We start from the raw sequence: 26,104 nt of genomic DNA on the forward strand, positions 1-26,104 counted from the left end.
TGGTCCGCCATTCACAATGCAAGAAGTTTGTTAAAGTTTTAACATATTGGAAATAGTTGCGCATTAAGAGCCAAAATACGTAGTCTCGTCGTTTCTGCGTCGTAACCAGGAGCAGCGTGAATAAGTGCCGAGCTTACTGACGCTTCTAAACGACTGCTTGCTAAGGCAATTGCCTAATTAAAATACAGCTAGTTTCAACTGTGCAGGTCCTAACAGTTCACGTTCGCCTTAATCCGTTGGTAAAAGCCGCACCGAAGACATTTAGTAGCCAAGTTTGCTTGCAATAATCCTACCTAAATCTCATTCAGAAATGGCATCGCTTTGGAGAGAAATCTTAAACGCATGGAGTAGCTCAATTTCATTTTCTTTGTCATTAAGTATTCTACGGTAGCAGCCCTTTGCAATAACAATTTCATTCTTTTGATCTCCTTATAAGATACTGCCAACAGTCGGAGACCTTCTTTGCCACACTTTACCGGAAAGTGAACAGCTGTGATTGACGAACAATCTGGTTCTATGGGCAACGGAGAGTTGGCGCTTACTCAAGGGTAAGCGGGGGTGCAACAGCCCCTATGTTTGCATCTGGTGATAAGTGGGACCACTGGCGCTTTGGTGCGAATGCGCGGCGTTTAATTTCAGGCAAATATTAAAAAGCGGCGCCTACCGAAGTGCTGAGGCGAACGGCGATGATGAAGAAATCTGGACCAAGACCACCCGGCCGTGTACAGCGGACGCATTTCGTCGGGGGCAAAATGCAAAACACCCGTTTACTTAAATTTAGGTGCAGTTTAAAGACATTTAGTGGCGAGGTTTGTTTTTCATTAATCCTACCTAAATCTCATTCAGAAATGGCATCGCTTGGCAGACCTTTAGGTGCATTTAAAGACATTTATTAGCGAAGTTTGTCTTGCGTTAATCCTACCTAAATCTCATTCAGACATTTATTTACATTTATTGAAATTTAGGTGCTTTTCAAGGGATCCCAGGTGGTCAAAATTAATCCTGAGTCCTCCACTACGGCGTGCCTCATAATCGTATATACGGGAGGTTCGCCCAATAAAATGCTAGTCTCATTATTCAGAGTTTTACAGTGAAACTGTTTATGCGGACTCTGTGCCGTCGTTGTCGGACTTCACTAAAAAGTGGCCACATGGCCTAATGGGAAGGCAACTGAAGAGCTCAACAGGGGGATAGGAGTAGGAGTGACCCCTTTACCCATGTGAGAACGCTACCTTATACACGAATCTTATACGGTTGTCACACGGAGCATTTTCGGCGATTGAGAGAGATCGGCATCGATTTTATGGACGATGGTTTCCACCCTGCCGCGAAAGAAATATTACGCTAGCGGTTTGCAGACCACGAACAGTGCCCACAAATTGGAACGCAATATTGGGAGCGCGTGGCTGCCGGCACATCTTGCGGTCAATCGTCAAACCAATCCAGTCAATAATCAAAACTATTGCAGCGCCCGCATCTCCGGTGGTGGGCCTCGCGCCTAATATACGGAGCATTGGATTAGCGGCTGCGCACATTCCTTCCCAGTTAGAACAATGGGAAGACTACAAGTAGTGTGTACTCCTGAGGAGGAAGCTGCCTACCGCGAGTGTGAGTAAGAGTTGGCTTGTGAACGGGCTCGTCTTCGTAGGGCCGACCCAGAGTTGAGCGCCAGGGTATTGAGCTTAAACGGCAACGCCAGGAGGTCGATCCCGAAGAGCGCGCCCGAGACGCGGGAATCGACCTCGCCTCGGTTGCAATACTCGGTGTAACCTAACCCAGCTTCGCTATTCGACCATCCTCACGGACTGGAGTTGATTTTTCTGCTTTCTTCCCCGTCGATACTATGTGACAATATTGAGAACAAAATACAATCGAACCAAACGGATCTGCATAATATGCCAATTCTGGTGTCTCAGCATACCGCCTTACCGTTGCGGGACTTGGAATAGTGACTGTTTTTCGGAGACCACGGTCCTCTTCTTGGCAGTTCTCACAACTTTGTCCAGTTGGGTCAACAAGCAGCGTCGAGAGTGAGCTGCTTCCAGGAGATAAGCGGGCAACAATAATGACTGTGTTGCTTCCCAAGTCACCATCAAGCATGAATGTTTCTTCGAGAGTTCGAGTAAAGTTCTTTGTCGTTAACATCACCTGCAAAACCAAGTTACTGCACGCTTACTAACAGTAGCATCGACAAGTTTGCTTGCAGTACATTAGAACACAATAACGTGTTGTGTTTATGAAATTTACGGAAGAGCCAGTTGGTTAAATCTGCTCCTCAGAAAGTTTGACAGGAGCCCAAACTACAGCCGTCCCTGTTCAAAGGGATAGGTGATACTAGCAGGCGCACGACAATATAAAAGAGTAAGCGGACAGGATAAGAAACTTACTAAAATAAAGAAAGCTACAAATATAAAAAAGAAGGTCGAAAATATTTCAAAGTTCATTATTGCTGAAATAGGAAGATTTTATTCGGACAAAGTAAAATGTTTTCAAGGTTTCGTCCTATAGAAACGTGACCAAGTACTGTTGCGTTCTATGCTGATATATAGTTTTTTGTTTTGACACTAGAGCCGGCCCTTTCCAGTCCCCTGCAGGAGTGGATACATGTCCTAACTGTAGAATATAGAATGATGTGCTGTAAATTTATTAGAGCTTTGGAAATGTGTCGAACAAAAGATGGCAAAAGAAAATACGTGAATGACAAACCGTAGGTAAAAAAAAATGGCGCCAGAACACAATCATGTCCTATGTTAAAAATTATAAGCAGAGACAGAGATTCAAGTTTTCGTCAGGTGCGGTTCACATATTATTGCTTTAAATAATATTGTTTCAAAAGGAGTAAATACAGTTTGAAATATGAGTTACTATCTCTCGAAATCAAACAAAAAGTTCATGTGAGGGTGGGTAGCGTAGCAGATAATTTTTCTGCGAAGTAATTTAGTTTGTTAGTGATGAAGTACCCAGTCTCTCTATCCTGGGTGACACAAAAATGAAGCCTTATGGGAGATATAAAATACGAAGTTTCCATGAGAACTAATGACCAGAGGGGTGGACATAAATAACGCAGCAAATAACACCTAATGCTAACTTATCACTTCGCTTTACTTCCATAGTTTCAAAGATTTTGTGAAAAACGGAACAGGGCCGTGAATGAAGATTTCTGTGGTAAGCGTCATGCTTATTTTTCAGCTCCGGAGATTTATGCCGAAAGCATGACCTAATTGTAAGGTACACCATGGTGGGAACTCCTGGTTAATATTGACCTCCTAGCGTTACTCACCGTGCACGCAAGGCAAAGTATGCAATAGTGTTTTTGCACTGAGCACCCACTAAAGCCGTGGCCTCCTTCTTAGTAGCTTGTGCCATGGCATCTCAGTTCCCGCGGCTGGTGATATTTGTTGTGCGTCATGGATGCACAACAGGCGCGGAATGATATGATAGTATTTGTAGCATTAATTGCATAAACGTTCGACGTACTCACACTGCATCCTCATAAGCTGCTTTAGAGGAACCGCAGCTAAAGAAAGTTGACCATAAAAAACTAAGCATCTTATATTTTTAAGGCAAATATCTTATAAATTACTAATGGCACATTTACAAACTATGCGTTATTAGCAAATTATGTCACCGTTCAGCGTCATACTTGATGCAGTATACAACGCGAGGAAATTTTATTCCTGGTGGTTGTAGGGAGTTCTCCACATTTTGCATAGACTAAACATTTATTACATTTGTGCAAGGCATCCTTTATTCTTTCGCCAATGGAACATACATCACGACTGCCTCAATTTTCGTTCTTTTAAAGTGCATGCATTTTCAACGATATGAAATTAGCATTTTTACTTCTTGCTCCTTGCCTGTGGTTTTTGTTGAGAAATTTGCTTCTTGTTGCTATTATAACAAGACGCATGAATTTCCGACAGGCAGCTGGCTCTGCTGTGATAAAACAGCAAAAACCAAAATAAAGAATAATGCATGCTTCTCGTCAACAATTGTAGCTTTTATCATTATACTAACTTAGCGAGCAACCTACATCAAATAAAATTGACAACCATTCCACTCTGTGAAGATGGAATCGAAGCAAAAATTGACTACAGTCAAAGCTCTCAAACGTAAAGTGAAGTGCTCCCCCTCCGCCGCAGGCCGACACGAAGATAATGACATATCGGGCCGACCCGCGTTGGAGGTGCCGCAGGCGTTAGGCGTCCCCCACACGTGGACCGATCCCGAAGACTATGCATTGCCGGGCCGACCCGCGTCGGAGGTGAAGGAGGCGTTACGCACTCCCCACACGTGGGCCGATGCCGAAAATAGTGCAATACCGGGCCCACTCACAGCAGAGGAGAAGCAGGCGTTAAGCGCTTCCCATGCGTGGGTCCATCACTAAGATTGTGCAATGAGGGGCCGACGCGCATCGGAGGTGCAGCAGGCGTTACGTACCCTGCATACGTGGTCCGATCCCGAAGGTAGTGCAATGTTAGGCCGACCCACGGCAAATGTGAAGAAGGCATTAAGCACTCCCCATACGTGGGCCGATACCGAAGATGTGCAATGCCGGGCAGACCCGCGGCGGGGGTTAAGCAGGTGCTAGGCACTCCCCATACGTGGGCCGATCCCGAACATAGTGGAATATCGGGCCCACCGACGGCAAAGGTGAAGGCATTAAGCACTCCCTATACGTACACAGGCCGCCATTGGAATCTGAACCTGACAACGCTTAACGTTCGAACGTTATCTAGTGAGGCGAGTCTAGCAATGTTATTGGAGAAATTAGAGGATAGTAAATGGGATATAATAGGGCTCAGTGAGGTTAGGAGGACAAAAGAAGCATATACAGTGCTAAAAAGCGGGCTCGTCCTGTGCTACCAGGGCTTAGCGGAGAGATGAGAATGAGATGTCGGATTTCTGATTAATAATGATATAGCTGGTAACATACAGGAATTCTATAGCATTAACGAGAGGGTGGCAGGTCTTGTTGTGAAACTAAATAAGAGGTACAAATTGAAGGTCGTACAGGTCTACGGCCCTACTTCCAGTCATGATGACCAGGAAGTCAAGAGCTTCTATGAAGACGTGGAATCGGTGATGGGTAAAGTGAAAACAAAATACACTATACTGATGGGCGACTTCAATGCCAGAGTAGGCAAGAAGCAGTCTGGAGACAAGTCAGTGGGGTAATATGGCATAAGCTCCAGGAATTGCAGGGGAGAGTTATTAGTAGATTTTGCAGAACAGAATAATATGCGGATAATGAGCACTTTCTTCCGCAAGCGGGATAGTCGAAAGTAGACGTGGAGGATCTTGAATGGTGAGACTAGAAATGAAATAGACTTCATACTCTGCGCTAACCCTCGCATCATAAAAGATGTGGACATGCTCGGCAAGTAGCGCTGCAGTGACCATATGATGGCAAGAACTCGAATTAGCCTAGACATGAGGAGGGAACGGAATAAACTGATAGATAAGAAGCCAATCAATCAGTTAGCGGTAAGAGGGATACTAGAGGAATTCCGGATGAAGCTACAGAACAGGTATTAAGTTTTCACTCAGGAAGAGGACCTTAGTGTTGAAGCAATGAACGACAATCTTATGGGCATCGCTAATGTGCAATAGAAGTCGGTGGTAACTCCGTTAGACAGGATACCAGTAAGCTATCGCAGGAGACGAAATATGAGATCTAAAAACGCCAATGTCTGAAAGCCTCTAACCGTACAAGTAGAATAGAGCTGGCACAACTTTCTAAGCTAATAAACAAGTGTAAGACAGCTGACATACGGAACTATAATATGGATAGAAGTGAACATGCTCTCAGGAACAGACGAAGCCTAAAAGCAGTTAAGAAGAAACTAGGAATATGCAAGAATCAGATGTATGCGTTAAGAGACAAAGTCGGCAATATTGCCACGGCCTATAGACACAGCTGACAGCCACTCGGTGCGATTCGGTGCCACATGCTAGGCATGTGGGGTGGCTCCCAGAAGAAGAGAACGACGAAGGTGCCAGCACAGCGACATATAAAGAGATCTATAGCGTCGACCGAAGTCTCTTGTGGCTTTGTCTGTGACAAACTGGTGGAGCTGCTTGGTACGCGTCTATGTACTCTGACCCCCAGGAACTGGAAGCGGACAGCCTGCGCAAAAGCCGACGGCTTCAAAGACTACCTCCAGAATACGGCCCGCAAGATCTGCCGAGGATGTCTACCACAACCGCAAGTCAGACACAGGAGACATACGGTACGGGACAGCCTCCTGCGTCGCTGGTTCTCCACACCCCAAGCTGGTCACGGCCATTCCATGGTGAGCCTTTTGAGGACGTAGAAGACTGGCTCGACGACTTCGATCGTGTCGCTGACGTCAATTATTGGGACGAGCAGAAAAAGTTAAGGAACGTGTACTTCGCCCTCGAGGACTCTGCCCGAACATGGTTCGCTAACCACGAGCCATCCATCACCACCTGGCAAGAATTTCAACGGCAGATACGCGATACGTACAGCAGCCCCGCAAGAAAAGAGCGAGCAGAGCAAGCCCTTCAGAATAGGGTTCAAAGGCCGAACGAAAGCGTAGCCATGTTCGTAGAGGACATGTCGCGGCTTTTCAAGCGTGCTGACCCTGGCATGACAGAAGCGAAGAAAGTACGCCTGCTGATGCGTGCGCTGAAAGAACAGCTGTTTGCTGGACTGATGCGAAGGCCTCCAGCTACAGTAGCTGAGTTCGTCAGTGAGGCGACAACAATGGAGCGAGACCTTCAGCAACGCTCCTCGGTCTACGATCGCCAAATCAGCCTGGGATCAGCATCTTCTCTCTCGTTGCCCTATGACACCGATGCGCTTCGAGCGCTTGTACGTAGTGTCGTGCGTGAGGAGCTCGATCGACTACAGGGAGTGCGATTTCAACCGACCGCAACATCCCTCACAGATATCATCCGCGAAGAAGTCCGCCAGGCGACACAGCCATTCGTGCAAACCAGACCTGAAGCCACCCCCATACTGACTTATGCGCAAGCAGTAGGGCTACCTGCGCAACCCGGGAACCATCGTAACCCACCTTCTTCTGAAGAACCGCTGTGCCACCTCCAGGGCCAAGCTTCACGTACAAATATGTACGGGTCCGCGAGCCCCCGAATCAATACGTGAAAGTCAGACGTGTGGCGCACGCCTGACTATCAGCCACTCTGCTTTCACTGTGGCGAAGCGGGCCACTTGTACCGTGCCTGCTACTACCGAAGAATAGGACTCCAGGGCTATCACCCTGGCGCTCGTCGCCCACGTGAGGGAGAGCGCCCGCGAGAAATCCAGCAATATCTGGCCAGTCAACCTTCGTCGCCGTACGCGGAGTTCCCACCGGTTGAGCAGCCCCTGCCGACGACCCGATCTCCGTCTCCACAGAGGCGCCAGTCACGATCACCGCCTCCTCGACGATCGGCGTCACCTAGCCGCTACACTACGTTCTCCGCTTCCGTGGGCAACCGGCCCACGAGCCCAAGTCGGGGAAACTAAGAACAGCGACCACCGGGGTTGGGGCCGCTGTCCAACGCACTTCGAAAGATCCTCCGCTGCGACACCCCGCCGACGGCGTTGATGACGACGATGATGACGACTACGTACCTTCGACACCTTCCTTCGAAAACCGTGAACCTGTTTCAGCCGACATACGCGTTTCTGTAGATAACCACCCGGTAACCGCTCTTGTCGATACTGGTGCCGATTATTCTGTCATGAGCGGACAGCTGGTTACTGCACTTCGCAAGGTGACGACACCGTGGCCAGGACCTAAGCTCCATACAGCCGGCGGTCATGTTCTCACGCCGATAGGCAAATGCACTGCGAGGGTACAAATTTGTGAGGTCACATTTGTCGGTTCATTTATTATACTGGCAGAGTGCTCTAGGCAGGTCGTACTCGGCATGGACTTTCTTCGGGAGTACGGCGCAATCATAAACCTTCGCAAGTTGCTTGTCACTTTTTCCAGCGAACACGCAACTCATTCAAACGACTCCCACCCACAGATCACGGTGTTACGTGTTTCGGGTGACTGTGCTACTTTACCACCCCGGAGTACTGCGTTGATCACTGTAGAAACAGACGATGATCCTCCCCATCTCGGAATCGCTGAAAGCAATCTGTCAGTCTTGTTGGCTGGACAGGTTTACGTAGCCCGCGGCATCTTGCAGCTGTCGTCACGGACTGCTCAGATATTAGTTACTAATTTCAGTCGTGAATACCAGCACTTCGCCCCACGAACTGCCATCGCCTGTTTGGAGCCAGTCAGTGACTTTCCCGCTTGTTTAACTGTAGGACACAATCATGGAGATTCTAACTGTCAGGTACCAGCCAACAGCAATAATGATGTGAATTCTAGATTATCAGGTGAACAACAGGCTAGCATTCGAAGCCTTTATTGACTTTTGCGGACTGTTTCGCTTCAACATCGAAGGTCAATCAAACGTCTATTGCGAAACACAGAATTATTACAAATCCCAATGAAAGACCCGTGCGCCAACGTGCCTACCGTGTTTCTCGTAAAGACCAAGACGCCATCCGAAATCAAGTCCAACAAATGCTTACCGACGATATCATACAGCCCTCCACCAGTCCATGGGCGTCGCCTGTGGTTCTGGTGAAAAAGAAAGACGGCACACTGCGGTTTTGCGTTGACTATCGCAAGCTTAACAACGCTACGAAGAGGGACGTTTATCCCCTTCCCCGCATCGATGACTCTTTGGACCGCCTTCGACATGCTCGATACTTCTCGTCGATGGACCTACGCAGCGGCTAGTGGCAAATAGAGGTTGATGAGCGTGACCGTGAGAAAACCGCATTTATTACGCCTGACGGACTCTACGAATTCAAGGTCCTTCCTTTCGGGTTGTGCTCTGCGCCTGCTACTTTTCAGCGCATGATGGGCACGGTTGTATCAGGTCTCAAGTGGCAGTCATGCCTTGTCTATTTAGATGACATCATTGTGTTTTCAGAAACTTTTGAGCAGCACCTCCAACGCTTACAAGCAGTTCTTGAAGCAATTCGTACTGCTGGCCTGTCTTTAAAGCCTGAAAAATGCCATTTCCGGTATGACGAACTCAAATTTTTAGGCCATGTCGTCAGCTACGAGGGCATTCGACAAGAGCCCGACAAAACCATTGTTGTTGCTTCGTTTCCAACACCTTCGAACAAACACGAACTCCGCTGTTTCCTAGGGCTTTGCGCATATTATCGACGCTTCGTGGCAAACTTTTCACGGATAGCCGAACCCTTGCAGCGGCTGACTAAGGATAATGTTCCGCTTGTCTGGGAGCAGGACCAACAAGAGGCCTTCTGTGAACTCCAGAATCGTCTGCGCACACCTCCTCTTCTAGGACACTTTGACGAAGACAGTGACACCGAGTTGCACACGGATGCCAGCAACGTTGGCCTTGGTGCCGTACTAGTACAATGGCAAGACGGAGCCGAACGCGTCATTGCGTACGCAAGCCGCACTTTGTCTCCGGCTGAAAGTAACTTTTCCACTACGGAGAAGGAATGCTTGGCCGTTGTGTGGGCAATTGCTAAGTTCCGACCATATTTGTACGGCCGATCGTTTCGAGTTGTGACAGATCACCATTCATTGAGCTGGTTCGCCAATCTGAAAGATCCATCTGGCCGTCTTGCACGCTGGAGTCTTCGCTTGCAAGAATACGATATGACGATAGTGTTCAAGTCCGGGCGTAAACACGCCGACGCCGACTGCCTGTCACGTGCTCCATTTCAACCGTCGCCATGCGAGTTTGATGAACAGGACGCATTTCTCTCCATTATCTCAGTATCAGACATCAGCAAGCAACAGCGCGATGATTCACAACTCCGGCCTCTCATCGACTACCTTGAGAACCATCTACCAGAGCCGCCTCGTATGTTCATCCGCAAGTTATCCTCGTTTTTTCTCCGCGATGGCGTCCTCTACAAATTTGGTTTTCACTCCATCGCAACCACCTGCCTCCTTGTAATGCCTTCTTCACTACGTGATGATATCTTGCGGGCCTCTCACGACGAGCCATCTTCGGGCCACTTGGGATTCGCACGGACGTTTTCACGCATACGCCAAAAGTACTTCTGGCCTAACCTTCGCCGTGACGTAAAGCAATACGTGAAGACATGTCGCGACTGCCAGAGTCGCAAGACACCACCTGTGCATCCCACTGGACTTCTCCATCCCGTGGATCCTCCGCGGATCCCTTTTCAGGAGGTTGGCATAGATTTGCTTGGACCATTCCCTACGTCGAGGGCTGGTAACCGTTAGATTGCTGTTGCCACAGACTATCTTACACATTCCATTGAAACCCGAGCTCTCCCACGAGGCACTGCTAATGATATTGCGACCTTCTTTGTACATGTATCGTACTCCGCCACGGTGCTCCAAAAGTGGTTATAACCGACTGGGGCACAGCATTTACAGCGCAGCTCACAGAAGATATCATGCTTCTCAGTGGTACCGTTCACCGCAAAGCCACTCCTTACCATCGCCAGACGAATGGGCTCACAGAAAGACTAAACAATATGATCGCCGATATGATTTCCATGTATGTTGACGTCGACCACAAAAACTGGGACGACGTTCTCCCATATGTTACGTTTGCATATAATACTGCCGTTCAAGAAACTACCGGCTTCACCCCTTTTCGCTTGCTGCACGGCCGGGAAGCTGTCACAACGTTGCACGCAATGCTCTTACCCACCCACTGTTCTAATGTTGTCAATGATCCTGCCGAATTCGCTCGATGCGCCGAAGAGGCACGCCAGCTCGCATGAATGCGTATCCGCTACCAACAACACAACGACGCCGACCGATACAATCTTCGTCACCGCGACGTCACTTATTTACCCGGTGGCAGAGTATGGGTGTGGACACCGATCCGCCAGCGTGTTCGGTTGGAGAAACTTTTGCGCCGCTACTTTAGACCTTACAGGATCGTTCAACCACTCGGCGACGTCACATACGAAGTGATTACTGAAGGAGACGACACCGCTCACCGTCCCCGACCCCCACGCCTGTCCGACGTCGTTCACGTCTCTAGACTGAAGTTATACCACTCCCGCTGAACGTAAAGTCCCACACCTCTCTCGCCATCTGCGTCTCTCTTAAAGGGGTTGGGACACCAAATTTTGAGGCTATAAAAAGCATGTTGTAGGCTGCTTCCGTATGCAAGGACACCCAGAACGAGGTATCGGACGCTGCAAACATTTCAAAATAATTTTAATTCAGCTCCAAAAAGTCATTAAAAACTCCTTCTCGTAGTCGAGACCCATCGCTAGCGTGGCAGCTACTACGTCACAGAGGAGGAACGAAAATATTGACGTCATAGCACACCAGCACAAAAACGTGACGTATGATGAGTAGCGATGAAATGCCGATTACGGAGCCTGCTGAGCCGAGCGACCGAGCATAACCTCCACTACGACCGAGCTACAGGCATATAGAAATCCGTTCTTAATGCAAAGAAGGGGTAGGGCGTGCAGACACAGACACAGGAGGAGAGAAGTGGACAACACGAACGCCGCACGGCGGTCCGCGAATGGCAAACTGCGTGTGGCGAGTTGCCGTGCCTACGGGCCTTTGCATGTTTGAGTGTAAAACAGTAGCCGGCCGACTCCGAAAGGGACCAGGATATGCGGCGTTCGTATTGTCCGCTTCTCTCCTCGCATAGTCGCATAGTTCGGCAGCTCGGAGCGGTCTCTCCTTCGCTTGGCCTTTCTCAATGTGAAGGCCCGTCCACGTCACCGGCACGGAAACTCGCCGCACGCCGTTTGCCGTTCGCAGGCCCCCGTGCGACGGCGGTTTTGCTCGCGAACGGCCAGATTTCCTAGCTGTAGAGAGCAAGGGCTCGGGACCCATTTGTGCGGCAGCCGTACGGCGAAGCGGCCAATCAGCGTCCGAGGAGTGGTCACTCTGTGCACCGACGGCAGCTTCACCGCCTCTGATCGTTCGGCGCCGCCGATATCGTGGCTAGGCCTCTTCTGGTTCACTTCGAAGCTAAAGCTTACGGCGCTTCGGAATGAATCACCGACTCTCACAAGCCGCGATATTTTCTTACCGTTGTTGTCGCTCTTCGCAATAATTATAATAATCGCGACATGCACTTCGAATCGCCAGTTGACCTCTGCTGGCAGAGCACGCGTATGCGCGAGCAGACGACGCAGCATAGTTTTACGTCACTATTTTTTGTGGCCCACGTGACCAAGCCATGTTGCGTTTCCTCCTCTGTGACGTCATAGCATCCCCCGGAGCCCAGAAACCGAAACCGAAATCGCTCGGTATAATAATGCTATTATTAAATTATTTATCGGATATATATGAATCCCGCTGTGTGTATCGTGCTCCCTGAAGCATGACGCAACGTTTGAATCAACAAACGCATGAACGAAAATTTTGATGTCTCCACCCCTTTAACAGTATCCCCGTGGCAATCTCCAATGCATCAATGTTCCGTACCGAGACGATGCTTCTAGGGAGGGGGGCAATGCCACGGCCTATAGACACAGCTGACAGGCACTCGGTGCGATTCGGCGCCACATGCTAGGCATGTGGGGTGGCTCCCACAAGAAGAGAACGACGAACGTGCCAGGACAGCGACATATAAAGAGATCAATAGCGTCAACCAAAGTCTCTTGTGGCTTTGTCTGTCACACTATCATTACTAATATGGATAAAATAGTTCACGTGGCTCAGAAGTTCTATAGAGATTTATACAGTACCAGTAGCACCCACGAAGATAATGTGAGAGAGAATAATTCAGAAGAATTTGAAATCCCACAAGTAACGCCGGAATGAGTAAAGAACGCCTTGGGAGCTATGCAAAGGGGGACGGCAGCTGGGGAGGATCAGGTGACCGCAGATTTGTTGAAGGATGGTGGGCGCATTGTTCTAGAAAAACTGGCCACCCTATATACACAATGCCTCATGACCTCGAGCGTACCGGAATCCTGGAAGAAGGCTAACATATTCCTAATCCATAAGAAAGGGGACGCCAAAGATTTGAAAAATTATAGACCGATCAGCTTACTGTCCGTTGCCTACAGAGTATTTACTAAGGTAATCGCAAATAGAGTCAGGAACACCTTAGACTTCGGTCAACCAAAGGACCAGGCAGGATTCCGTAAAGGCTACTCAACAATCGACCATATTCACACTATCAACCATGTGATAGAGAAATGTGCGGAATATACCAAACCCCTATATGTAGCTTTCATTGATTACGAAAAAACGTTTGGTTCAGTCGAAACCTCAGCAGTCATGGAGGCATTACGGAATCAGGGTGTAGACGAGCCACATGTATAAATACTGAAACATATCTATAGCGGCTCCACAGACATCGTAGTCCTCCATAAAGAAAGCAACAAAATCCCAATAAAGAAAGGCGTCCGGTAGGGATACGCGATCTCTCCAATGCTATTCACAGCGTGTTTACAGGAGGTATTCAGAGACCCGGAGTGGGGAGAATTGAGGATTAGAGTTCATGGAGAATACCTTAGTAACATGCAATTCGCTGACGATATTGCCTTGCTTTGTAACTCAGGGGACCAATTGCAATGCATGCTCACTGACCTGGAGAGGCAAAGCTGAAGGGTGGGTCTAAAAATAGTCTGCAGAAAACTAAAGTAATGTTTAACAGTCTCGCAAGAGAACAACAGTTTACGATAGGCAGCGAGGCACTGGAAGTGGTAAGGGAATATATCTACTTAGGGCAGGTAGTGACCACGGATCCGGGATCATGAGACTGAAATAATCAGAAGAATAAGAATGGGCTGGGGTGTGCTTGGCAGGCACTTTGAATCATGAGCAGCAGGTTGTCATTACCCGTGAAGAGAAAAGTGTATAATAGCCGTGTCTTACCAGCACTCACGTATGGGGCAGAAACCTGGAGGCTTACGAAAAGGGTTCTGCTTAAATTGAGGACGACGCAACGAGCTATGGAAAGAAGAATGATAGGTGTAACTTTAAGGGATAAGAAAAGAGCAGATGGGGTGTGGGAACAAACGCGAGTTAATGACATCTTACTTGAAATCAAGAAAAAGAAATGGGCATGGACAGGACATGTAATGAGGAGGGAAGATAACCGATAGTCATTAAGGGTTACGGACTTGATTCCAAGGGAAGGAAAGCGTAGCAGGGGGCGGCAGAAAGTTAGGTGGACGGACGACATTAAGAAGTTTGCAGGGACAACATGGCCACAATAAGTACATGACCGGGGTAGTTAGAGAAATATAGGAGATGCCATTGCCCTGCAGTTGGCGTAACCAGGCTAATGATGATGATCATGATGATACCTAGGCCGATCCCAAAGATTGTGCAATGCCGGGCAGACCCGGCGTTGGGGTAAAGCAGGCGCTAAGCACTCCCCATACGTGGGCCGATACCGAACATAGTGCAGTACCGGGCCCAGCCGCGGCAGAGGAGAAGCAGGCGTTAAGCGTTCCCCATGCGTGGGTCCATCCCGAAGGTAGTGCAATGTCATGCCGACCGGCTTCGGAGGTGCAGCAGGCGCTATGCACCCTGCATACGTGGGCCGATCCCGAAGGTAATGCAACGTCAGGCCGACCCACGGCAGAGGTGAAGAAGGCACTAAGGACTCCCTCATACGTGGGCCGATCCCGAAGATGTGCAATGCTGGGCAGACCCACGGCGGGGGTGAAGCAGGCGCAAAGCACTCCCCATACGTGGGCCGATCCCGAACATAGTGCAATATCGGGCCCAGCCACGGCAAAGGTGAACGCATTAAGCACTCCCTGTACGTGGGCCGATCCCCAAGATTGTGCAATATCGGGCCCACCCACGGCAAAGGTGAAGGCATATGTCAGCTCCAGCGTCAGCGTAGCTTGGTCGTTCGGGTTCGGTTTCTCATGTTTTGGTGCCCGTTATTGTTCAATTTTGACTTTCCCTCGTACGCTGGTGCAAGCTGTGGCGGAAGTCCGCATATAAAGCCGTGTGGAAACATATTCTGCAATGGTACGACCAATTCCTAACGTGTGGATGCACTTCACGGTCGGGGAGACCATTGGCGGGAAACGGGGACCCGCTGTCAGTACTGCAACAGCAGCTACGCCTTTCCGAATGCCACTCGCCTTTCGAAGCACACTGCTAGGTGCGTGAAATACCCAAGACAGGAAGTGGCACCGCGAAGCCGCTCTCGCAGCCCTTCATGTAGCAGTCTCAGTTCAAGCGACGATAACGATGCAGTAAGCACCACAGCAAGCAGCTAAGCCTCAGCGACTAGAAGAGTTACTCACTCCGTCGACTCGATGACGCTTCAGGCGCAGAAGAACGCCGATAAAGCGTTGGCAAAGGCGATATATGCTTCCAACTCACCGTTTTACTTGGTTACAAATGACCATTGGCAGGCAGTATTTAAAGCACTCAGACCATCTTACAAGCCCCCGAGCTGGTACAGCCTGGCTGGTCCACTGCTCGGGGCTGAGTACGAGGCGGCTACCGTATCCATGACTAATTCTATTGAAAAGGCTTCATGCATCACCCTTGTCACTGACGGCTGGACTAACGTCGAAGGAGAGTCAGGTATAAACTTTTACTCTGCACACCATCGCCATTGTTTTTCAAGTCAATCAACACCGCTAACAACAGGCATGCTGAGGCCTATATGGCAGAAGAAATCTGTGCTGTTATAGAATCGGTTGGTAGCTCAAAGGTAAACGCTCTGGTAACGGACAATTCCAGCAATATGAAAGCGGCATAGGCTCTCGTTATTGAGCGATTTCCTCATGTTACAGCGATGGTTATGCCGCACACTCTCTGAATCTGTTGATTAATGATCTCCTTACTCTTGGCACAATCCACGATGTGCACAAGCAGGCGAAAGATATAATCAAATACGTGAAGAAAACCCACGTGGTGTTGGCCACATTCAAGGAAAGGCAGGAATCGAAGTACGGCAAAAGTGTGAGCTGCAGCCTGAATCTTCCAAGCAAGACAAGATAAAGTGGTGTCTGTCTGTCCTTTGAAAGCCTCTTGAAAAACAAGGAGGTCTTGCAGGAAATAGCTATAATGGAAAACTTGAAGTTCGACAAGACTCTTAGGCTGGTCGTTTTGGTCGAAGAAGAGTTCTGGGTCGCATTGAAATTATGCAATACTTTGCTCGAACCCATCGCAAAGGCTATCAAAGCTGTGGAAAGTCACGGCGCCCCGTTGTCAGACGTCACAAATTTGTGTCACAATCTAGCGGAGGAGATTCACTCGAATTTGCAGCGCTCTGTTCTTTCGCAAGCCTTAAAGACACGCAAAGTTTTTACAGTTCATCCCGTGCACTGTGCAGCAATCCTATTTGACCCAAGATACAAGGGGAAAAATCTGACTAACAAAGAAGTCTTGTCTGCGTCTGACTGGATCTCGGAGCACAGCACGCACATAAACCTAGAAGTTGGAAAAGTGTACTCCGATGTGGCAGAATACAGGACTAATTCAGGCATATGGTCAAGGTCCGGAATATGGGCTTCATCTAACCACATCCCTCTTCAACATGGTGGGAGGGAATCTGCACTATTAACACAGTGATGCCTCTGGCTCGAAACATTTTACAGATTCCACCATCATCAGCTGCTTGTGAGCGGAACTGGTCCGACTTCACCGACATTCATACTCTGCGTAAGAACAGGTTGCGTAATGAAAGCGTGCAATAGCTTGTTTTTGTACATGCACACCTCAACATAATGAAGAATGCTACAGATGAAGCCAGTGATACTGACTCTGAATACGAGGTAGAACTTCATCGTTTTACCATCTTGATCAATGTTTCCATAGTCGAAGCCACGACGAAATAGCCACAGAAGAGACATTTCAGTGTTTGTTCCTTGTTTGAACAGCCGTAACAATTCTAGGAAGCCGCACCGATTCACAGGGAAATGAATGCGTTCGCGGTGATATTCTGGTCTGCCTTCCATCTGTTAAACCCTGCATTCGTTTGTGAAAAGGCAGAAAGCATTTTTCTTCTGTTATTTACATAATGAGAGTTATGGCTTTTGACATTTGGCAACAAACTACTGCCATATGCTAAAGAAAATTTGTTACTTTCAATTTTTTCCAAAATTTCGGAAAAAAACGTGAAAGAAACAGGTTTTTTCCTATTGTTCGAAATTTCCGGAAATTTTGCATCTCTAGACAACACTAACAATAGGCTTCAATAAGGTCTTCTGTTTGTTACTCTGTAAATGACGAAACAAACGATGCACAAGCAAAGGAGTCCTAGCGACAGTTTACACTGTTTGAAAACTTTGAAACGCATTACTCACCTACTGCTCATTCTGGTAAGCGCGTTAATGCACTTCGCTTTCTGAAAGTAGACTGATACATAGGTGGGGAGCATTTGGCTGCCTTAATGAATTTTTTTTCCTATGCCGTAGGAAAGCTCGACTCACAGTGATCATGTTAAGGCTGTCGTTCACGTCTGCGTTGATGGAATCCACAAAGGCCATCTGCATAATAATGCTCAAATCGTGTCCGAGTTGTTGGAAGCACTCGCTGTTAGCAGGATCGAAGATTTCCGCTCGTTCGGCCACACCCAGGTCGCGCAGATGGTTTGGCGCGTCACCATAAGACATTTCTGCGTTGGCCTTGATCGCTGCTAACGGCGGCATGAAGTTTCTGTCATAGAGGCTAGTAGTGTCATCCCGGCCCTCAATGGGCACCATGGCGGCAGCTTTCGCGGTTTCGTTGAAAGTGGTGAGTCCCTGCAAGCCATAGGTACCGGTACATTGCCGTCAAATACTCAGCTTCTCCGCATGCGGCTCATCGCATGTTTAGAATTTAGTCATAAACACCAGCAATATCTGCCACCTTTGTTTCAGTAGAAAATGAAAAATAGTCTCGCAGAACCGAGATTTTGTTCATATATCTCTAAGCTGCCTGTAAGCTGCCCCCCCCCCCCCCCCGCACACATACACAGGAACACACATTATAAGAAGCAGAAAAACAAGGACACCAAGGAGAACATAGAGAACTTACATTTACTTAATAATTGAATTAAAGAAATCATAGATTAGATGAAATGAGAGTATGAAAAATAACTCGCCGCCACAGGTAAATGATCCCACGCCTTCGCATTACGCATGCGATGCTCTTACGAATTGAGCTACCGCGGCGCCGTTTTGCGAGCACTGATAGCACAGAAAGCGTATAGGATGCCGGAGCGTGCAGGGCACGACCACCTGCTGGACGTCTATTTGACTCGGATGCTTTGAGTCGTATCTACATTAGGCGAGTTGTCCACTTGCAAAACGCAGTTGGGGCCTTTAGGTGAGGAAGTACCTCTTTACCTTCCTGGTAAGAAATGAGGTCCATATTTCACTGCACGGCCAACACTAAAACATTTTGCTCGTGTCATATAGCGCCTATACACAAAAATGAGGAGCTAGCAATTTCCTATTAGCCGCTACATGATCTACGCTCTTGAACCATTGCGCCTATAACGTCCTCAGGTCCTGAACTTCATGCCCTACAAGTTCAAACTGTGTGCATCCATTTTTTTTCTAGACACGACCACAACATGCATATTTTTATCAACGAATTCTAGTGGCTGCGCGAGCTTCATAAAAAAATGTTACCGCTCCTACAAAATCATTGCACGGAGGCGTTGAAGGAACCGGCGATACAATATGATTTATGCTGCTGTATAGCTGATTTATGCTGCTGTATAAAAGGATACTGACCGACAAATGGTGCGTCGACTTGTGGGCGTGACTTGTGAGAACTTCAATGTAGGCCCTCGATGGATTATTGATACGGTCCGGGAAAAAGTAGCTTTTCCCTTTCGTTGCTGCTGCCAATTCCTCAAGTGTTTCTTCAGCTTCGTCACCCATCGCCATAGTCCGAACTGCGATGCCTGTATCTGACAGTTCCGGCGAGACTTCTTCAATAGACGGTTGCTGATTCTCTTGGCCGTCAGTCAAAAGCACGATAAGCGAAGCGTCTGCATTCTGCTTGGAAGACTTCAGCACCTGCAGTATTAAATACAGATCAATATACTGGTAATGTTATAATAACCATATTAAAAAGACGGTTAATAATTTTGGCTTAATATTGTAAGAACATCCTATCGGTTCATTGGGAACTGCACATAAAATCGTATTGCAAGATTTTGTAAACTCTGCTTTGTTTTGTGTACAATCATGCTGCCTTAGTGCCCATATAGTGTGCTGAAAGGTTCTTACGCAGCAAAAAGGGACTTATGCTCCTCCGTGAAGGAACATTGAATTATTTATCGAATAAATTATAAATCAAGTTATGTACATGCCCTCAGACGAAGTATGCAAGCTCTTAGACTGGGAAGGCATAGGAGTTTGACTATCAGTTTACTTATTTAGACACGTGGTAGATGAAGGCTGTGCGTTTGCGGTTAATGATCTGAAAAGAATTGCATAAAGGCTAGCTCATTCACTCATGACACAAACAAAAGAAGCAAGAACAGGCAGCATAAAGGAATGGTACATAAAAATACATATGAGGCCTTTCACAACAAACAGTGAACGAAAGAGTGTTTGTTAGCAAAGTTTCTGTTAATACTATTGAAGAAAACTTAACGTTTAGGGACTGAAATATTTCAAGACTGTCCACTTCGCTTTTCATACTTCGCATGTGTATATGTATAACTAAAATTTGTCTTTTATTTAACCCGTGCTTTTGTTTAAAAGGTTGGCAGTGGTAGTACTGGCAAACATTCTGACCGGCCATCATTTTCCTGAAGTGTATAGAACAGGTGCCCCATTCTCCTTAGTCCATGTTCTCCAGATCAGACTATCACGGTTCCCGGATATGACAGCCACGGTAATTCTCGGTATATGACGTCCACGCGCAAAATTCCTATCATGTCACGTATGGCTGTACCGTATTAAGTACGCTCTTAGACAAAATCACACCCTTTGGGTCTTATCTTGCCACGTGAGAATAATCGTCACACGTCTTGTCCGCATTTTCTTTAACGCTGTGAGCCCGGTACTTCCAAGTCGTGAACGGCATGCGCGTTATCAGCAGGACAGAGCATTCTCGACAGGAAAGTAGCGAGCGCAGCGTTTTCAAGAAAGGAAGCGCAAGCAAGGCAGAGGACAACTATTGTTGTGTGGCAAATATGCACCACAAATGGTGTACATTTGTTTAACAGAGTAGAAAGGAAGAAGAATAAATATTTCTAGAGCTGCCAATAATCAGACAATTACGCCGAGAACTATATTCCATTGCGCAAGGATATTGTCTGTGTACGCCTCGTGCTCTCGACAGTGCTGCAAAGTACTTGTTGAATTGCGTCTCCAAAATGGCAAGAAGGAACTGTCCAATGGCTGCTCATTTCAAACTACACCAGGCTGAGGCTGAGCGTGCACCTGCGTGCTTTACACAACCGAGCAACCACAACACCCAAGCTCACGGCACATAAGAAACCCTGCTCGGGCTGCCTGTAGCCAAATGCCGTCGGACATTTTTATACAGCGTGTTTCACGTAACTTGTACCAAGGATTAGAAAAAAAGATTAGTTAGCCGCAGCTGAATGAAACCAAAGACATCTAATTTGCCGTCATCTGGTGCTCCATAGCGTAAATATTATATACCGCTTAACTTGTTAACAAAGATGAATATGCAATATTTCTGATATTTACTTTAGGGATTAGTGCATTCCGTTGTGTTGTAGACGAGGTTCAGAAACGACCGATCCATTTTTTTTTTTTGTGGCAACGTACAGCCGTCACCACGCTTAACACGAATGCCCCGCAGCGTGGCCGGACAGGCATAGAGAAAGGAATACAACAAGAGCGGACACTCCCATAGAGCCCAGCGGCCGAATTGACTGCAGCGCACCAAGCCGTCGATGTTAAAACCTGAAGCACACTTCCTGTTTCGGTATTGTGCGCGCGCGTTTTGAATTCCAGCTGGTGCGCGTCATGCCGGCTCCGTTCTTTCTTTTTTGCTTTTGCAGCAAATATTTATTTACATATTTATTTCTCATTTAATATTTATTTGCAAATTATTTATTAAGTAAAATTGATTGGGAACGATCTTCACAAGCCTCTATTGAATATGTGCCACGTGCAATTTCATAAAGACGCAAGACACCTTGTGAAATGTAGAAAAATTAACGTTTATTGTATTCTTTGTAAATGCTCGTCGCGGGCTTTTGTGAATTCATCCAGCGTTGTGGCACCAGGTAAGCAGCAGTAGTTTCCGCAGGAAGCTCCACCAGACGACAGGGGCTGAAAAAATTACAAGCGTTATTTTGGTATTAACATCTAAGAATAATGCCTGTAGAGGCGAAGCGTGCGAAAGTGGTGAGTGGGCGGCATTACAAACAAAAGCAGTTCGTATTTACACAGACGGCGTAGGAAATAACCGACTCGTCCCAAGCGATACCGTACATACCACAAACACATTCTAATTCCAAGCATTCTCCTCTTCCCAGTACTTTTTTCCTGCACTTTAATAGCACGAATGCGAGGGCAACGGCGCGTTTCGCGAACTTGGCTACAACCAACGCGTAAGTACGCTACGAATACACAGAGGTGGCCACAACACAGGCTCTCAACCAGAGCATGCTGGACGCTCACAGAATTCCTTCTACTCGCACTCAAGAGAACATGCGTGGGTGCCGTTCAGAAGACAGAATTTTCGAGTTACTAGTTCCTGGCGTTTGATCTCCTTGGCTTATCACTTGTACGTTCTGCAGGCGCAAGCAACGCACTCCCGAGTTATCACTCTTGACGATTGCTCATCGCGTTTTCGACAAGCGTGGGCACCGAAAGAAGGCTTAAATGGTTGCGGGGACATAAAAATTGCGACAAATTTGTCGCAGTAAGATTCAGTACGCGCCAAACTAACTCACCACGGCCGAGCTGCTTTGCGCTGCGTCACAACATGCACGGCGAGCGGGCCTCATAACATAAAAGTATCGAAAATAATTTTCAACACTATTGGGCGTCAGAGAAAGAAAAGCGCCATGAACTTGTCAGTGCATTAAAGCGAGGAACCGCGCACCACGGCCGAGCTGATTTTCGCTAATCGAGTCGCAGCGCCAGGCGCGCCCACTGCGCTCGAAAGGTAGCCCAAAAGGTTATGAAAGTAGTTTCAATAATGTTGGCAGTCAGAGAAAGCGCCAAAACTTGTCGCAGTAAAGTTCCGTACACGCGAAACTGCGTCACAGCACCCTGTGCGACTATCGTGCCCAAAAACTACCGAAATTAGTTAAAACAATATTGGGGCTTATGGGAAGCGTCGCAAACATCTCCCAGTACCATTCTTTAATTCAAATTAACTGCTCCACGACGGCCACGCTGTTTTTCGTTAACTGCGTCACAAGTCTAGCCTAGTGGCCCGGCAGTAAGCCTAATTGCTTGAAGTGCGTCGCACAGACTGTCGAACAATGTTTCTCACCTTGCCGTAGTCCAATAGTGCAGTGCTGCCATGTCGAAGTTCCGTATGAACGCAATAATTCGCCGGGAGGCCACCAAATCAGGCTAAATCCCAAAATAGAAAAAACAGGCAGACGGGTGCCCGAACAGTCCAACGCTCCCATACGCGGCCGGTCTCTCCCGCTTCGGCAGTGTGTCTGCCGAATGACGCAAACATCTGGCTCATGTCTGGCTCGTCATTCGCCGGTTCGCCTGTCGCTAGGCAACGGAAGTAAGCCGCAAAGTTTAATTTAATTTATACGCCGATATCTTTAATTTTTCTGGGAAAGAATAAAAAAAATAAAACAATTTCTGTTACTCTCATTTCACATTCTTCTTTTTTTCGATGCTCGCGACCCCAATTCGTCGATGTTAAAAGTGTAGCGTGACGTGTTTCCTGTTTCCAATTTTCGCCGAGTGTCCGCCCTTGTTTAATCCCTTTCTCTATGGGACAGGCTTCGACTGACGCCAGCACCGCGTAGTGTTGTGCTCTGTCATTTCGGTATCTTTGCGGCGGCTTACGATACCTGGAGCGCCGCTCAAATTGACTGCTCGTCTTCGTCTTTCGCTTGTGCCTGACCGGCGGCGACAGTGCGCTCACTTGACATGTCTGTTTCGCTCGTGGCTGGGGTCTCACGTGCGTCCAGAAAACACGTTGCAGCTTGCTTATATCGGCAAAGCGAAATGGTAGGTGACAGCTCGCACGCCTTTCGGGTTTGGCCTCAAAGCTGGCGCTTTAAGGAAATGAGAAATGGGACAAGGAGAGCAAATGCAGGTTTGTGGCGTTTGCAAAGGTGTGACAATAAATAAATCTGCGAATCCAGTGGCATAGTTGTTCATGTTCTTCCTTTGTCCTTGTCTTTCATGCTGTACGTTATTTTTGGGATACTTTTGAGACACGCTCACAGCACCTGGCGTTGTGAAGCCGCGAAAAGCAGCTTGGTCGTGGTGAGAAGGTAAGTTTAGTGTGTACTGAATCTTAGTCAGACAAGTCTGTGACGCTTTCTATGGCCTCGCAACATATACCTTCTTCCGATACTCACGCTTGTCGAAGACGCGACGAGCGATTCCGAAGATTAATAATAGTGGAGTGTTTTGCTTGCGCCGGCACAACGCGCAAAAGGTAACGCCGAGGAGTGCAATAACCAAGAACTAGAAAATGCTGTCTCCTGAGCGACTGAAAAGGAGCCGTGCAACTACGAAATTCTCTTGAGTGCGAGCAGAAGGCATTCTGCGAGCGTCTAGCATGGTCTGGCTGAGAGCCTGTGTTGTGGCCACCTCTGTTTAGGTAGCGTACAATCGCGTCGGCTGAGGCCAAGTTGTTTTGGAAACACGCATTCGCGCTTGCATTTGTGCTCTTGCAGTGCAGGAAATAATGCCCGGGAATAGGGGAACGCTGGGAAGTGAGATGTTTTCTTCATAATTTATAGTACGCGTCTTGGATTGAGTGGGGTATCTTCGACGCCATGTATGCAAAAGCGAATTGCATTTGTTTGTAATTTCACCCATTCAACACTTTCACATGTTTCACCTCGACACGCAGTATTCCTATAAGGGCCAAATAGCAAAGTGACCCATGCTTGTAATTTACTTTCTTCAGTTGATGCCATGCGATGGAGCTTCGTACAGGAAGTACTTCTGCTTACCTGGTGCCACAACGTTCGATGAACGCGCAAAAAGCCCGGAATGAGTAAAATAGACATTTCCTTATTTACAAGGCGTTTCGCGCCTACTCTATGAAATAGCACGTGGCACAGATTCGATGTAGCCTTGTAAAGGTCGTTCGCAATTATTTTAATAAATCAGACCACGCGCGATTGAGCAGCAGAAGAAAAAGGCGCCGAGTAGTTCAGCGCGTGCCAGCTAGCGTGCAAAACACGTGCTCCCAATACCGAAACCGCAAGGAGTTAAGACCATCCGCTTGGTGCGCTGCAGTCAATTTGGCCGCTGGGCTCTATGGCAATCTCTGCTTTTATTGAATGCCTTCCTCTTTGGTGCCACTGTCAAAGATGTGAACGCACTGTGAAGCCGATGCCTGGAGCCGTGGACGCTCACTATGACACGGTCCGCACACGGTTCTTTCGTACGAACTGCGATATAGAACGCTGAAATACGACAGCGCACGAGCGCAGTCACATGGTTTGATTTCACATTTCGTGGGTTCTCTTTAAACGCAGAAGAATGTCACGCAGCTTGTACGTTGCTACAGAAAATATGATCGGTCGTTTCTGAACCCGCTCCACAGCACAACGAAACGCACTTGGCCGTAAATGGATAGTAAATATTCGGCGGAATTCATCTGAATTAAATAATGAAGCGGAATATAAAAAAACTACTCTAAGGGGCGCCACGTAACGGCATTGGTTTAATTTAGCTGTGCCAAGTACTTAGTATACTTGGCATAAGCTACGTGAAGCCCCCTGTATAGCCATGATGTTTCGACCTGCATTGTAGTGCCAGTGGGTGATTGTTATTCGTAATTGAGCAATAATTTTTGAAAGAACACTGGTTTAGGCAAGGTGACCTTATGGGCACGGCGAATCCACAAAAACCTCTTAACATAGAACTGCTCTCTATTGCATGAGTTTCACTAAGGCCTCTCAATGATCAGCATGGTGGCGACGGCAATCTGAGCTTTTAGAGCTTTCACTTTGAAGACGTAGCGGATAGCGCTTCAATAAAAAAAAATTAAATTATGGGGCTTTGCGTGCCAAAAACACTTTCTGATCATGAGGCACGCCGTAGTGGGGGACTCCGGAAATTTGAACCACCTAGGGTTCTTTAACGTGCACCTAAATCTAAATACACGGGTGTTTTCGCATTTCGCCCCCATCGAAATGCGGCCGCCGTGGCCGGGATTCGATCCCGCGACCTTGTGCTCAGCAGCCCAACACCATAGCCACTAAGCAACCACGGCGGGTAGCGCTTCAATAGCCGCTGACCTTTACAAAATACATTGTGTTGAGATCGCCTCAACTTTTTTCTCACCTAATTTCATACAGAAATGAAAAAAATGGCTGTGGCTTAGCTAAGGTTAAGCCCAGGATGCGAAGCATACTAGCCTTTATTTTAGTTGTTGAACCACTGTCTAGCCTGGTGAACTGCTGTTGCTTGGCTATATTTGGCTCGGCTAGACGAAGAAACAACTCATGCGTTACTCTGCTTCGCCTTCAAGAGTGGAACGCGACAGCGTTCCCGTCGACCCGCCAAGGGGTGTAAGCAAATGGGCTACGGCGCAGCGACTACGCGCCCCGCATTGGACGCGGTAAGCGTCGAGCAACGCAGCGTTCGGCGCGGCAACGAAATGTGCGCCTGAGCAAGCGACGCGCGCCTAGAAACAGCTCGTTTCTAAGGCAACACCGCATTCACTTGAGGCGCTTTTGTACCGCTTTGAAGCATCGTACTCGTGGCTCAGTAGTAGCGTCTCCGTCTCACACACCGGAGACCCTGGTTCGATTCCCACCCAGCCCATCTTGCAAGAGTTGAGCCAAAGCCACCTAGAAACAAGCGCAGCTGCTTATATACCGCCGCGACGGCGCGAGTTGGAGCCCCGTTTCTCCTATGTCGTGACGTCACGGTGTCACGTGGTATGGCATGGGGTCAAAGGTCATTGAAGGCGACACCGCCGCGCCTGAGGAGCTGGGTTGAGCTCTCGTAATATGCTTCGCATGAAACAGGCTGCTATCCGCGGCGTCAGAC

The 26,104-nt window shown here is 47.9% G+C and overlaps 1 protein-coding gene across 2 annotated transcripts in view; it reads right to left on the reverse strand.

Annotated features, from left to right (window-relative positions):
- The window catches only part of LOC135897124 (calcium-activated chloride channel regulator 1-like), a 594,363-nt gene that overhangs the window by 99,071 nt on the left and 469,188 nt on the right, over positions 1-26,104 (reverse strand). The window contains exons 11-13 of one of the 2 annotated variants that reach the window (XM_065425692.2): positions 18,686-18,973; positions 17,396-17,707; positions 1,930-2,148 (exon numbers count right to left, since the gene is read on the reverse strand). In XM_065425692.2, the coding sequence (XP_065281764.2) occupies positions 1,930-2,148; positions 17,396-17,707; positions 18,686-18,973 (819 nt within the window). The remainder of the gene's footprint in view (positions 1-1,929; positions 2,149-17,395; positions 17,708-18,685; positions 18,974-26,104) is intronic. The other variant, XM_065425694.2, reaches the window with a different exon arrangement.

This window comes from Dermacentor albipictus, chromosome 6 (genome assembly GCF_038994185.2).
Source record: "Dermacentor albipictus isolate Rhodes 1998 colony chromosome 6, USDA_Dalb.pri_finalv2, whole genome shotgun sequence".
NCBI classification, from domain to species: Eukaryota; Metazoa; Arthropoda; class Arachnida; order Ixodida; family Ixodidae; genus Dermacentor; species Dermacentor albipictus.